The sequence below is a fragment of the Pediculus humanus genome, genomic scaffold (assembly GCF_000006295.1).
Source record: "Pediculus humanus corporis 1103172107888 genomic scaffold, whole genome shotgun sequence".
Taxonomy (NCBI): domain Eukaryota; kingdom Metazoa; phylum Arthropoda; class Insecta; order Psocodea; family Pediculidae; genus Pediculus; species Pediculus humanus.
Window position 1 is genome coordinate 141,673 of NW_002987464.1, and position 12,184 is coordinate 153,856.

General features: G+C 29.4%; 2 protein-coding genes across 2 annotated transcripts; one reads left to right on the forward strand and one right to left on the reverse strand.

Annotated features, from left to right (window-relative positions):
• Positions 1-234: 234 nt before the first annotated feature.
• On the forward strand, positions 235-6,058 carry Phum_PHUM394570 (LIM domains-containing protein, putative; the record flags this gene model as incomplete). Its single annotated transcript, XM_002428582.1, has 7 exons — positions 235-822; positions 906-1,209; positions 4,121-4,290; positions 4,382-4,575; positions 5,354-5,405; positions 5,514-5,582; positions 5,903-6,058. 7 exons carry the CDS (start codon positions 235-237, stop codon positions 6,056-6,058), a joined length of 1,533 nt encoding a protein of 510 aa, XP_002428627.1.
• A 1,496-nt stretch (positions 6,059-7,554) lies between these two features.
• On the reverse strand, positions 7,555-8,308 carry Phum_PHUM394580 (uncharacterized protein; the record flags this gene model as incomplete). Its single annotated transcript, XM_002428583.1, has 4 exons — positions 7,555-7,694; positions 7,725-7,883; positions 7,988-8,133; positions 8,220-8,308. The coding sequence occupies 4 exons, from the start codon at positions 8,306-8,308 to the stop codon at positions 7,555-7,557; spliced, it is 534 nt and encodes a 177-aa protein (XP_002428628.1).
• Between the last annotated feature and the right edge of the window lie 3,876 nt (positions 8,309-12,184).

Here is a 12,184-nt window from a genome sequence, read left to right on the forward strand (position 1 = left end):
TTTAAGTGATTAGTAAAGGTACTCGTTTTCAGTTTTTTTTTTTTTTTTTTTTTTTTTTTAAAGTAATTTTATTCGTTTAATAAGCATATTATTAAAAATAATTTGAAAAATATTCTTTTTAAATTTTATTTTTTTAATTTTTAAATATCTCTTCGATAAAATATAATTTAATTTTAAAATAATAATTTTGACAATTATAAAATCGCATTTGATTGTTTATGAAAATGATTCATAATGAGTGAAAGTGATGAATCAGGTTTATTACACGAAAAGTTTTCGCGTTTTGCATTAAATTCAGACGATTTAATTGTTCCTAACGATGCGGGATATGGTAGAATACTTCCCAAGGACGGTCAAAGACATTCTTTATCAAGTCATTCTGTAGTTCTTTCCAATTATTCACAATATGAAGATACCGATAAATCAATCACAAGGTCTTTGCCTGGTAGTAATTTATCATCGCCAGGGCGGGGAAGTTTTGGTAAACCTTATAGACCTGTTGGTGCTATAGAAAGCTTTCTCGTCGAGCCATCTCATCAATCTCTACCAGTTAAAAACGTACCACCAGATTATAAAATTTATGAAAGAGGTCATATAATTGCTGCAAATAGATATGCAGCTCCTAGACCAGTAGAACAGATTATTTGTAATCCGAATGAAAACGATATTCATAAACTCAATGGGGAAAAATATTATTCGCAAGTTTCATATGCTACAAATAGTCCTAAACATGAATCAGATTTAAAGAGACAAAGTAGTAGTGATAAATATTCTTCTAGTTCTTACATAAAACAAAGTCCAACTCACAGTTCGAGTGGGAAAGTAAGTCAATTTTTTCTTTTTCTTTTTTGTACTATAATCTTATTTCTAAAAATAAAAATGATTCCTTAAAATTACTTTTGCAGAGTACAACATCACATTCGATTCCATCACAATGTTTAGCATTAGACAATCCAGGTGTTCTCAAACCGATTTCGAGTGGACTTCCGATAAATTCAACTTATTCCGAAAACGAAGAGGATGACGATGATGTCAATGCCAAGCTTAAAGTTTACGATGGAAATATGTACAGTGGAAAAAATTTATTACCTTATTATGTGACACCACCTCGACAGACTGGTCCGACAGAAGCGGAAAGAAAAATTGAAGAATTAACAAGGCAGTTGGAAGAAGAAATGGAGAAACAAGAAGAAGAAGGAGAATATTTTGGTAAGTTCATAACTTGCTTTTAATTATTATTTCATAAAATCATTCACAAAAAAATTTAACGACAAATGTGATTAAAAGAAATATTTAAAATATTCTTTAGATAATAATATTATTGTGGACATTGAGGATATCAAAATAATGATAATGATAATAATAATGTGGCTTTGTTTGTGTTTTATCTCTCTCTCTCTCTCTCTCTCTCTCTCTCTCTCTTGAATTCTTTAACAAAATTTCAATTAGGGATATTCAATAATAATTTTATCATGGAATTATACCAGAATGAAAGAAAAAAACCTTCAAACTTAACTTAAAAATTATTTTTTCATTTTTATCAATTAGTAATAATAATAATAATAATAATTGATTAAGTACAATTGTAATTATGATTTGAACAATTAAGCAGCTAATTGTAAAATTGTCCATCAAGGTGAAGAACATTTTATTATTTTTCATTCATTTTCAATTTAGGTGTTGTCGATTTTTGTTTTCTGGTCACAAAAAAAAAAAAAAAAAAAAATTGGTTCATTATTTAGTTTTATTCAAAGTTAGATGTGAGGTGACATAATTAAGTGAATGTGTGTGTGTGCGTACAGGTTTTAAAAAAGAAAAAATAAGGTTTTGAATGAATGGCACAAAGCCAATCAACCAATCAATAAGTAAATGTGAAACGAAATCTCATCGATATTGAAATCGAAAACCTGTTGCTAAAAATCTGTGGGTTGAAAATTTCCGTAAATTTTTTTTTGTAACATTGGGTGGTTGACTTAAATACCTGAAAAAAAAATTATTGTTATTATTATTATTATTATTATTATTAATTATTTTCCATTTTCCATTTATTATTCGTCGTGTAACTCTCGAGTAGTGAAAAACAATGTCGAGTGGTTTATCTGTTTTTTTTTTTTTTTTGTAATTTAAAAGTTAATGAGATTTCGTTTGTTTTTGCATCTTACAAAAAGGGGGCGTGAGTGAGTGTGAGTGTGCACGTGCGCGTGCACGTTCCTTATATCGTTATTATCATTATTATTTACTCTCTGTGTCAAACTTTGTCGAGGGCAACGTTTTGATTTTTTTAATTTTTTTTTTCTTCTAAAAGTGAATCATGTTCTCATACATGTCCTCTTTTGATTATATAAATTCGTTTGTTGTCGTTGTTAATAAATCAGGTTCGTTCTAGGTACGGGGGTTGGGGGTGGCGGGAGCAAAACGAAAACAAACGCGAAGTTAATAAATTCAAAAAAAAAAAAAATTTTTTTTTGTTATATATCCAAATTTAGTGTGGTAAAAAAAAAAATTTTTGGTTGCAAGGTTTTGGTTGATTTGTGGTGACTGTTTTTTTTTTTTTTTTTTTTCCGGTGGCAAACAACCGAACAAACAAACAAACAAACAAATCGGGCATTTATCAAGCTTAACCGGTCTTGCCGTCATGTCCTTAATTGACTAATGATTTTGTAAAATCAAAAGGAAAACGTATTTTGTTATTATCATCATCATCATCATCGTTCGAAGAAAAAGAAAAAGAAAAATTTTTAATAATAATAATAATAATAAACTCGTGATGTTTGTTTGTTCGTTTGTTTACGAGAGAGAGAGAGAGGGGGGGTAGAAAGGTTCGAAGACTTTTAGTGACTTGTTTCCATTTAGCAAACTTTTGCATTTTTATTATATGGGTCACAGACTAGGAAGACGACAAGAACAATCGAAAACAAACAAACAAACAATCGAACAAACAATACCCCCGTTTGCGACGGTGATAATTAAACCTCCTTTTTTTTACAATGGCTTCGATAGGAGAAGAAAAAGTCGCGTGGGGTTGTATGTGCGTGTGCGTGTGCGGGGAAATCAAGGTCTTGTTTGATTTTAACGTTTCCGCCGTTTGTTTGTTGAAAAAGAAAAAATTTTTAACGGTCGTTTGTACGATTTATAAATTAATTAAATTTTTGTTTGTTTGTTTGTTTGTTTTACGGCTACTCGCGCCGTGGATCCTAATTATAGACGCGGTTTAAGGCCGGTTTGGATGACATCCAGAAAAAAAAAAAAAAAAAAAAAAATTTCGGTTGTTTCCTCTTCTTCTCATTCGAGAAAAACAAAAAACCGTGTACGATCGGGAAAATTTTGTTTGTTTGTTTGTTCGGTTGTTCGGTTGTCGGACTCGTAATTTTGTTCTTGTGTGTGTAAATGATAGTCAATCATTTAATAATTTTTGATAATGTCGACGACGACAAATGGAAAATAGGTTTTAATTTGACGTATCCTTCTTAATTTTTGAAATTTTTTTTTTTTTTTTTTGCTGTTTGTTTGATTGCCACTCGGTAATAATGATGATGATAATAACAACAAACGACGACACCACATGATGATAATGATGATAATAAATTATTTTTCAGTTCACCTCAAACTGTTTTAAACGTGGTTGTTGTTGTTGTTGTTCGGATTTAAAAGGAAAAATTTAAATTTTGTATTTAAATCGAGTGTAGTGATTGATAATAATAATAATAATAATAATAATAATAATAATAATAATAATAATAATAGTAAAGAGAAATCGTTTGTGTTTGTTGTTGGTGAATTTTGTTTTCAAACAATCGCATGAGGCAGGGAAATGATGATGAATTCTGGACAATCGTATTTGAAAGTTGATCTTTGTAAGTTTTTCTTTTTCTTCTGCTTCTTCTTCTTCTTCTGGTTTTCTAAATGAAAGAGAGAGAAAAGAGAGAGAGAGAGAGAGAAAAGATGAAAATCGTTACAGTTTTTTTTTTATTTGGCAAACGAACGGTTTGGCAAATGAAAAGAAAAGAGAAGAAGACAAAACGTTCGCGTAAAAATTTTAAACGGAAACGGGATTATATAATAATAATAATAATGATGATGATGATGATAATGATGATGATGGAATTTATTTTATTTTCAGGCATTTGTCACACGTGCGGTGAAAAAGTCACAGGAGCCGGTCAAGCGTGTCAAGCCATGGGAAATCTTTACCACACAAATTGTTTCATTTGTTGTTCCTGCGGGAGAGCATTGAGAGGGAAAGCTTTTTACAACGTTCACGGTCGGGTTTACTGCGAGGAAGATTATCTGGTGAGTGTTTGCGCTTGTGTTTGTTGTGTTTGTGTTTGTGTTTGTTTGCGTGTCGGTGAACGTTTATTCACGTTTTGTGTTTGTTTTGTAGTATTCCGGATTTCAACAGACGGCAGAGAAATGCGCCATTTGCGGTCATTTGATCATGGAAATGATATTGCAAGCAATGGGAAAGAGTTACCATCCTGGTTGTTTCAGGTGTTGCGTTTGCAACGATTGCCTCGACGGAGTCCCATTCACGGTCGACGTGGATAACAAGATATATTGCGTCAACGATTACCACAGGTGAGTTTGTAACCATATTACAAACAAACAATCAAACAAACAAACAAACAGGGAAAAAAAAGAAAAAGAAAATTTGCTTTTTATTGTTGTTTTATATTTAAAAAAATTTTTTTTTTTTTTTTTTTTTCTTCTCTTCGACAAAATGAATTTCTTGCTCGATTCCTGTCATCGTCACTGTTTATCATCATTATCATTATCATTATCATTATTATTATTACTATTATTATTATTCTTGTTGTTATCACTGTTTAAGTATTTGTTTTTAGGCAATAATAGTAATAATAATATTATCATTGACGGCATTGGATCAATTATTATTATTAATATTATTATTATTACTATTGCGATTTATTCGTTTGTCCAATTGTTGTTTGTTCCTCTATCTCTATCTCTTTCTCTTTTTGCCTCTTTCCCTCTTACGACAACAACATCACTGACGGATACATCGTTGAAATTTTTTTCGTTCGTTCGTTCGTTTGTTTGTTTGTTTAAATAATAATTATTATTATTATTTATTTATTTATTTTTGTTTGTTCAATTACGGCTTTCGATTTCTTTTTTCTTCCCTGTAAATGTAGGAAAAAAAGAAAAAATGATAAATTACTTCGTTTTTTTTTTTTTTTTTTTTTTTAAATTAAATTTAAATTTAAATTTAAAATTAAAATTAATTAGTTAGTAAAATGTAGGACAGGCAACCCAACGTATAAAAAAAAAGTTAACGGTTTTTATTATTATTATTATTTATTAATTAATTAATTAATTTTTTTTGTCGTTGCAGGATGTTTGCTCCGAAATGTGCAGCTTGCGGAAAAGGAATAACTCCAGTCGAGGTAAGGAAAAACAAAAAAAAATTAAATCAATATTATTATTATTATTATTATTATTAATCTATTTCAATTTTACAAAAACATATTTAACATTTTGTTTGTTTGTTTTAGGGAACAGAAGAAACTGTGAGAGTGGTTTCAATGGACAAAGACTTTCACGTGGATTGTTACATATGCGAGGTGAGTGAGAGATTTCGATTTGAAGAGCAAAGAAGAGGAAGATGGGAAGAAAGAAGATAAAAGAAGAGGATAGGGTAGGGTCGGGGTGGGGAGGAAAAAAAGCAAAGGGGGGAGGGCTGGGTGGGGAGGAAAGAAAAAAAAGGGGGGTAGGGCCGGGGTGGGGAGGAAAGAAAAAAAAAGGGGGGAGGGCCGGGGTGGGGAGGAAAAAAAGCAAAGGGGAGAGAACGGTAAGTGAGGGGAAAAAACGGGGGCAAAGGGGAGGGGTGGGGAGGAATGAAAAAAAAAGGGGAGAATGAACGCATTAACGATTGCCATTTCAGGACTGCGGCATGCAACTGACGGACGAGCCGGATAAGAGGTGTTACCCCCTGGAAGGAAGACTCTTGTGCAGATCCTGTCACATCGTGAGAATAAGCGGAGACCCGAGGCAACAGATTCAGGGAGTGTCGGCGAGTTACCAGTACATGGGACACTGATGAGATGCCCCCGCGCGCGCGCCCCCACCCCGGCTTCGGCCCCCGAGTGTCCCCGCTCGGAGGCCCCCCGCGCGCCCCCTCCCCCCGGCGTGGGGGGCCCCGAGTGTCCCCACTCGGGGGGCCCCCCACGCGTGGGAGAAGTCTCCCCTCCCGGGAGGAGAGGCTTCTCCCTTTGAAGTATTTTTCTCCCCCAATAATAACATGGGTAATAATAACATAGGGATTAGACGTTGACCTCTCGGAAAATTATTTTAATTATTATTATCGTCGTCGACGTCAAACGACGATAATAATAATAATAATTATCCCGAGAGGCCTACGACTAATCCCTGTGTTATTATTGAGGGAGAAAAATACTTGAAAAGAAGAAAGAAAAGAAAAGAATAAGAAGAAGAAATGTTATTAATAATAATAATAATGTTAGTAATTTATTAATTGTAATCTGAGAAGAAACGAAAATTAATTAATAATAATAATAATATTAATGTTAAATTTATTAGTAGTGGACAATGTTAGTTTTTTTTAGTTATTTGAAATCTCCCCCCTCGTTATTCGTTATTGTTTAACGGGGACTGCGAAAAATTTTTACAAGTTAAATAAAAAGAATTAATAAAAAAAAAAAAATTGTTGAAGTTTTTTTTTTTTGTGGGAGGGGCACTCGCGAAAGTATAACCTACCTATTTCAACCTCAACCCCCCCCCCCATCAGTGTAAGGGCCTCAAAGATTCCCCCCGCAATCCCTACAAACACTTTTCCCTTTATGAATAGATACAGGTCTGTTTTTATTACACGGACTGCTGGAAGTGGATTCTGTCTGACAGGATTTAAATCCGCGAATTTCAACGTGGAAACCTTTTCGGGTGATCAACTTCCCTCTAATTATCTGGATATGATAGGGGAACCCAAAGGCATCCACGTTGAAAGTGTTAACTCCTCCCGAGCGGACTCCCAGTCAACAACAGAGAAATCCAATTCCAGAACCCGTGAAATAAAAACATCCACTGTATCTAGCCTCCAAGTAGTTGGATTACAGGAGTACACCACCACTCCCGGCTTACAAAAAAAAAAAGGAAAAAGTTCTTAATGAAAAAAAGGGAACCGAGAGAGAGAGAGAGAGAGGGGGAGAGAAAGAGAGATGATTGGACTCTAATATAAAAAAAGAAAAGATTAAGTAAGTAAAAGAGATTATTTTGTTAAATGAAAATAGAAAAGGACAAGAGACAAACCCAAATTTTTTTTACTCACCCCAAAAAATTATTATTATTATTATCATCATTATTATTTTTAAATATATATGAAAAATTTGACTTATCAAAATGATAAAAACTTCCTTAATAATAATAATAATAATTTTTTAAATTGATTTTTCCTTTCATAAATACCGAATAAGAAATTAAAAGAAAAACTAAACGAGAAAGAAAGAAAGAAAAACAAGCAATAGGGGGAGGGGGAGGGGAAGAATGTGGAAAAAGAAAATTCCCTCGCCACCACGCTCATCATTTTTTCCCAATAACAGAATTAAATGTTTTTTTTAAAGCTCTAACTAGTGGAGCGTGTTCCTCTTTGACCGTTTTAGTAAAATTTGAAAATTCCGATCTTGTCTCGTACAAAGACTTATGCAATTCATCAGTTGCATCTTTACAATTTTGTTTAAAATTTTTTTTACTTTTCAAAAATTCATCTTTAGTTACTTGCATTTTACTCGTTGTAAAATCCTTGAATGCACCTTTCTGCTGTTGATACATTTTCTTTATTTGCTCCCTGTTCGGAACCGGTTTGACCAAACCATATTTCTTTAAGTAATTTATCGATATCGTTGTCCCTCCTGCAAAAAAAAAAAAATTATTTTTTATCATGTTTCCACTAATCTCCATGACTTGAATCAATTATAAAGTTTTATTATTATTATTTGTTATTTTACATTATTACCTACTGTTATTGTGTATCTGACTGGTGTAACAACTTTATACAGTGTATAGGCAAGAACTAAATTTCCAGCTTTTGAATTTTTTAAATTTTGTACCCATGAATCTGGAGCTCCCATCGATTCTAAAAGTGCAGGAATATCTATACCGCTGAAAACGAAAAAAAAAAAATTCATTTTCATCTTTTATTAAACTTCGATAAGAAAACGGTTTTAATAATAATAAAACAAACTAACCTTGCTGCTAAGTAATAAAAACCACCAAACCAAATCGATGAAGTTATTAAATGAACTGGAATTAAAACATACCAATATTCTTTATACATTTTTTTTAATTTTTGATATATGGAAAGTTGTTTTTCTTTAGTTTCATTATTATTGTCGACTCTAACATCATCTTGTTTAGATGATTTTAAACTGGAAAAACTTTCACTCGAACAAGTTAACAGTTCATGTTTTCTACATAAAATATTATTTTTTGTTTTTTTAACATCATTTGAATATGATATTAAACTATAACTACGATTATTTATATCGATTATTGATAATGTCTTTGGTAAATTTTTTTTTTTTAATGCATCGATCCCGTTTAAATTATTATTATTTTTTAAATAAAATATTTTTTTAGTTTCGTAATATCTATTTCTATTGATGCACATTTGATGAACTGATCCAAACATTTTACGTTTGGAATAAATGCGGTAACCGAATCCGCAAGACATTTTAATTATTTATTATATTTTAATTTATACGTTTAAACATAATTATTAACACGCGCAAACACATTCACTGATTGATTATTTTTTCTTCTTTCTTTTCCTTTCCTTTCCTTATTAATCTCCGAATGGAAAAAACGTTTCCATTTTTTTTTTTTTTTTTTTTTTTTTTTTTTTTAAAAACGAATTAATGTTAAACAAATAAATTAAATAAATTGATTAAAATAAAACGCGATAATATTATAATTCAATCGAGGTTGTAATATTTTAATTACTTTATCGTATTTTAAAAATAATACAAATTTTCTTCATGATCAAAAAAATAGTTGTAAACGGTATCAATGTAAAAGTGAAATAAAAAAAAAAAATGCTACCAACCTAAATTGAATTGAATATGTTCCTACTTTGCTACCAATTAGCGTCGCTTCTCATTCGTTCCGCGTTCCATTTCCATTTTGCTTCCGTTTATTGATACCGCGAATGACGTTGTTTATTTTTGTAAACATTAATTTTAAAATTCGATTTGTTATGTACATTTTTCTTTTTCTTTTTTTTTCTTAATAAAACAAAATCAATCGATAAAACTTATTATTTCAGATTAAATTTAATTTTAATTTTTATTAATTTGATATTTCATAACGATAAATAAAACAATTTCATTGAAAAAAACGGTTAAATTTCAAAAAAAAAAAAGAAAAAAACCGTTAAGTGATTAATAATAAATTTAAATTATCGCATTGAAATAAAATAAAATTAAAAAAAAAATTTAACGAATAATTATTTATAATAATAATAATAATCAAAATCATTTATTAAAAAAAGAGAAAAAAATGTACTCCAAAATCAAAAAATTTGGTTTAAAAAAAAAAAAAAATAGAAAGGAAAAAACAATTTTTTTTTAGTATTATTATTCTTTCAATTATTTATTTTATTAAAGTTAATTATTATTATTATTATTATTATTATTACTGGTAACATTTTTTATTACTTATTATTATTATCATAATCACTTTTTCTTATTACTTTTTTACAACCTAAACAATTCATTATTATTTTATAATAATTTTTTTATTTCATTCATTCATTCATTCCTTTGTTATAAATAATAACTTATCATATTTATATAAATAAATAAAATTTAAAACGCGTAACAAATAGAAAAAATAATAATAATAATAATAATAATAATAATAATAAACGAATAAATACAAAAAAGAGAGAGAGAGAGAGAGAAAAAAGAAAAAAATATCCAAACGCGATTACAATTTTCTTTTCCCCCCCCCTTCTTCTTCTCCTCTTTTCTAAAAATCTCTTTCGATCGGTTAATAATTATAAATAATATAAATAATAAATTAAATTTTTGTTAATATTATTAACAATAATAATAATAATAATAAATAATAATAATAATAAATATATTAAAAATAAGCAAAATTAGATTTTCGTTTTTTTTTTCATTTGATAATTTTCAATTTTTTTTCCCTTAAAAATTATTATCATCATCATCATCATCATCATCATCATTATCATCATTTATTAATTTCTTAATATTATTATTAACATTATTTCGATAACGATTAATAATTTTTTTTCCTTTTATTTTTATTAAATATAATAATAAATAAATTAGTTATTGATTAAAAATAAAAAAAATTTGCGTTTGTTTATTATTATTATCATTATTATTATTATTATTATTGTCAAGCCACCTCCTACCCTTAATAAAATTTTACATAATTTAATTATACATATATATATATTATTATTATCATCATCGTAGTTATTATTAATTAATAATATAATAAAGAATAAATCAACGTCGAATTTATAAATTATAACAAAATAAAAAAAAATAAAAATTTAATTAATAAATAAATATATCGGTAAATATCATCATTATTATTATCATTATTATTATCATCATTTAAATCGTTCGCCCGAGGGTAATTATCACACTCTCTCTCTCTCTCTCTCTCACTTAATAATGATAATAAAAAATATAGAGAAAGAATCCATCATCTACCGTGCGGATCAGAAAGATGCAAGAGATGGCAAAATAAATAAATTAATTAATTAATTAATAAATAATAATAATAATTATACCTCGGCGATAAACGATCCGTTATCATCAGTGATGATAACAAAATAATAATAATAATAATAATAATAAAATCGTTTAAAATAATTTTTCTTTTTATTTTCGTATTTAAAAAAAAAAAATTTATATAAAACGATGTCACGCACGCACACACATTTTATCACAGCGATTTTCTTTTTTTTTTTTTTTTTATTTTAATTAAGTATTTATTTATTTATTTAAATGAGCGTCTTGCGCAAAAAAAAAAAAAAAGTCTTCGATTGCATACTCATGTGTGTGTGTGAGAGAGAGAGGGGAGAGATAAAGAGAGAGAGAGAGAGAGAGAAAGAGAAATAGAGAGCATATTCATGTGTGAGACACATTTTTTTTTTTTTTTTACTTATAGATTACACACACACAGGCATATACGAATTTAAATTTTTGATGACGTCAATATCTCGAGTGTTTCTCACGTACGACACGCGTGTGCAAAAAATGATTGCAACACACGTGGAACACCACGTGGTGTAAAGTGGAAGAAAATATGGAAGAAGTAAAACAAAATTTTTAAACGCGTTTCTCTCGCGGTTCGAATAAATTTTTTTTTCCTTTTTTTTTTTTTTCAAGCAAGACGTTTAAATTATTATCATTATCATTATTATTATTATTATTATTATTATTATTATTATTATTATTATTAAATTTTTAAAATTAAATTAAACGAAAAAAAAAAATTTCTCCATTTTTTTTTCCTTTTTTCATTTTTTTCATTTTTTTTCATTTTTTTTTTTAAATTTATAATTTTTTTTCATGTTTCTTTCCTTGTAAGAGTTCCAGAAAAAATTCGACTTCTAAGTGATTTGCTCCTCGGGGAAATCGGAGGGAGTTGGTGCTTTTTATCCAGAATCGGACTACCCACCATTTTTATTCTGGAAAAAATCAAATAACGACGACGATGACAAGACGCTCGCGTTAATTTTTTTTTTAAAAAGAATAAAACCGAAAACATTCATCGGAACAAATCAATCAATCAATCAATCAATCATTCGACATTCACGTTATTATATTAAAAAAAAAAAAAAAAAGCAAACAAACAAAAAACAAACAAAAAACGATAAAATTATTATTATTATTATTATTATTATTAATAAACGGAAACGAACAAAGAAAAGTTTTATTGCTAAGAGAGAACCGACCAACATGCTCGTCTACGAGTCTTAAAACAAACGGGAAGAGAGGAAGGAACAAAAAGGAGGAGTGGAGGGGAAGTGGGAGGAGAGAGGGGGAAGGAAGAAGAGAAAGTAGGAGGAGTGGAGGGGGAGTGGGAGGAGGTCGTAAATCAACAGCAGCAACACAAGGGCAAACATTCTTACCCGGATTTATTCGCTCAAAACCGGAAGCATGGACCC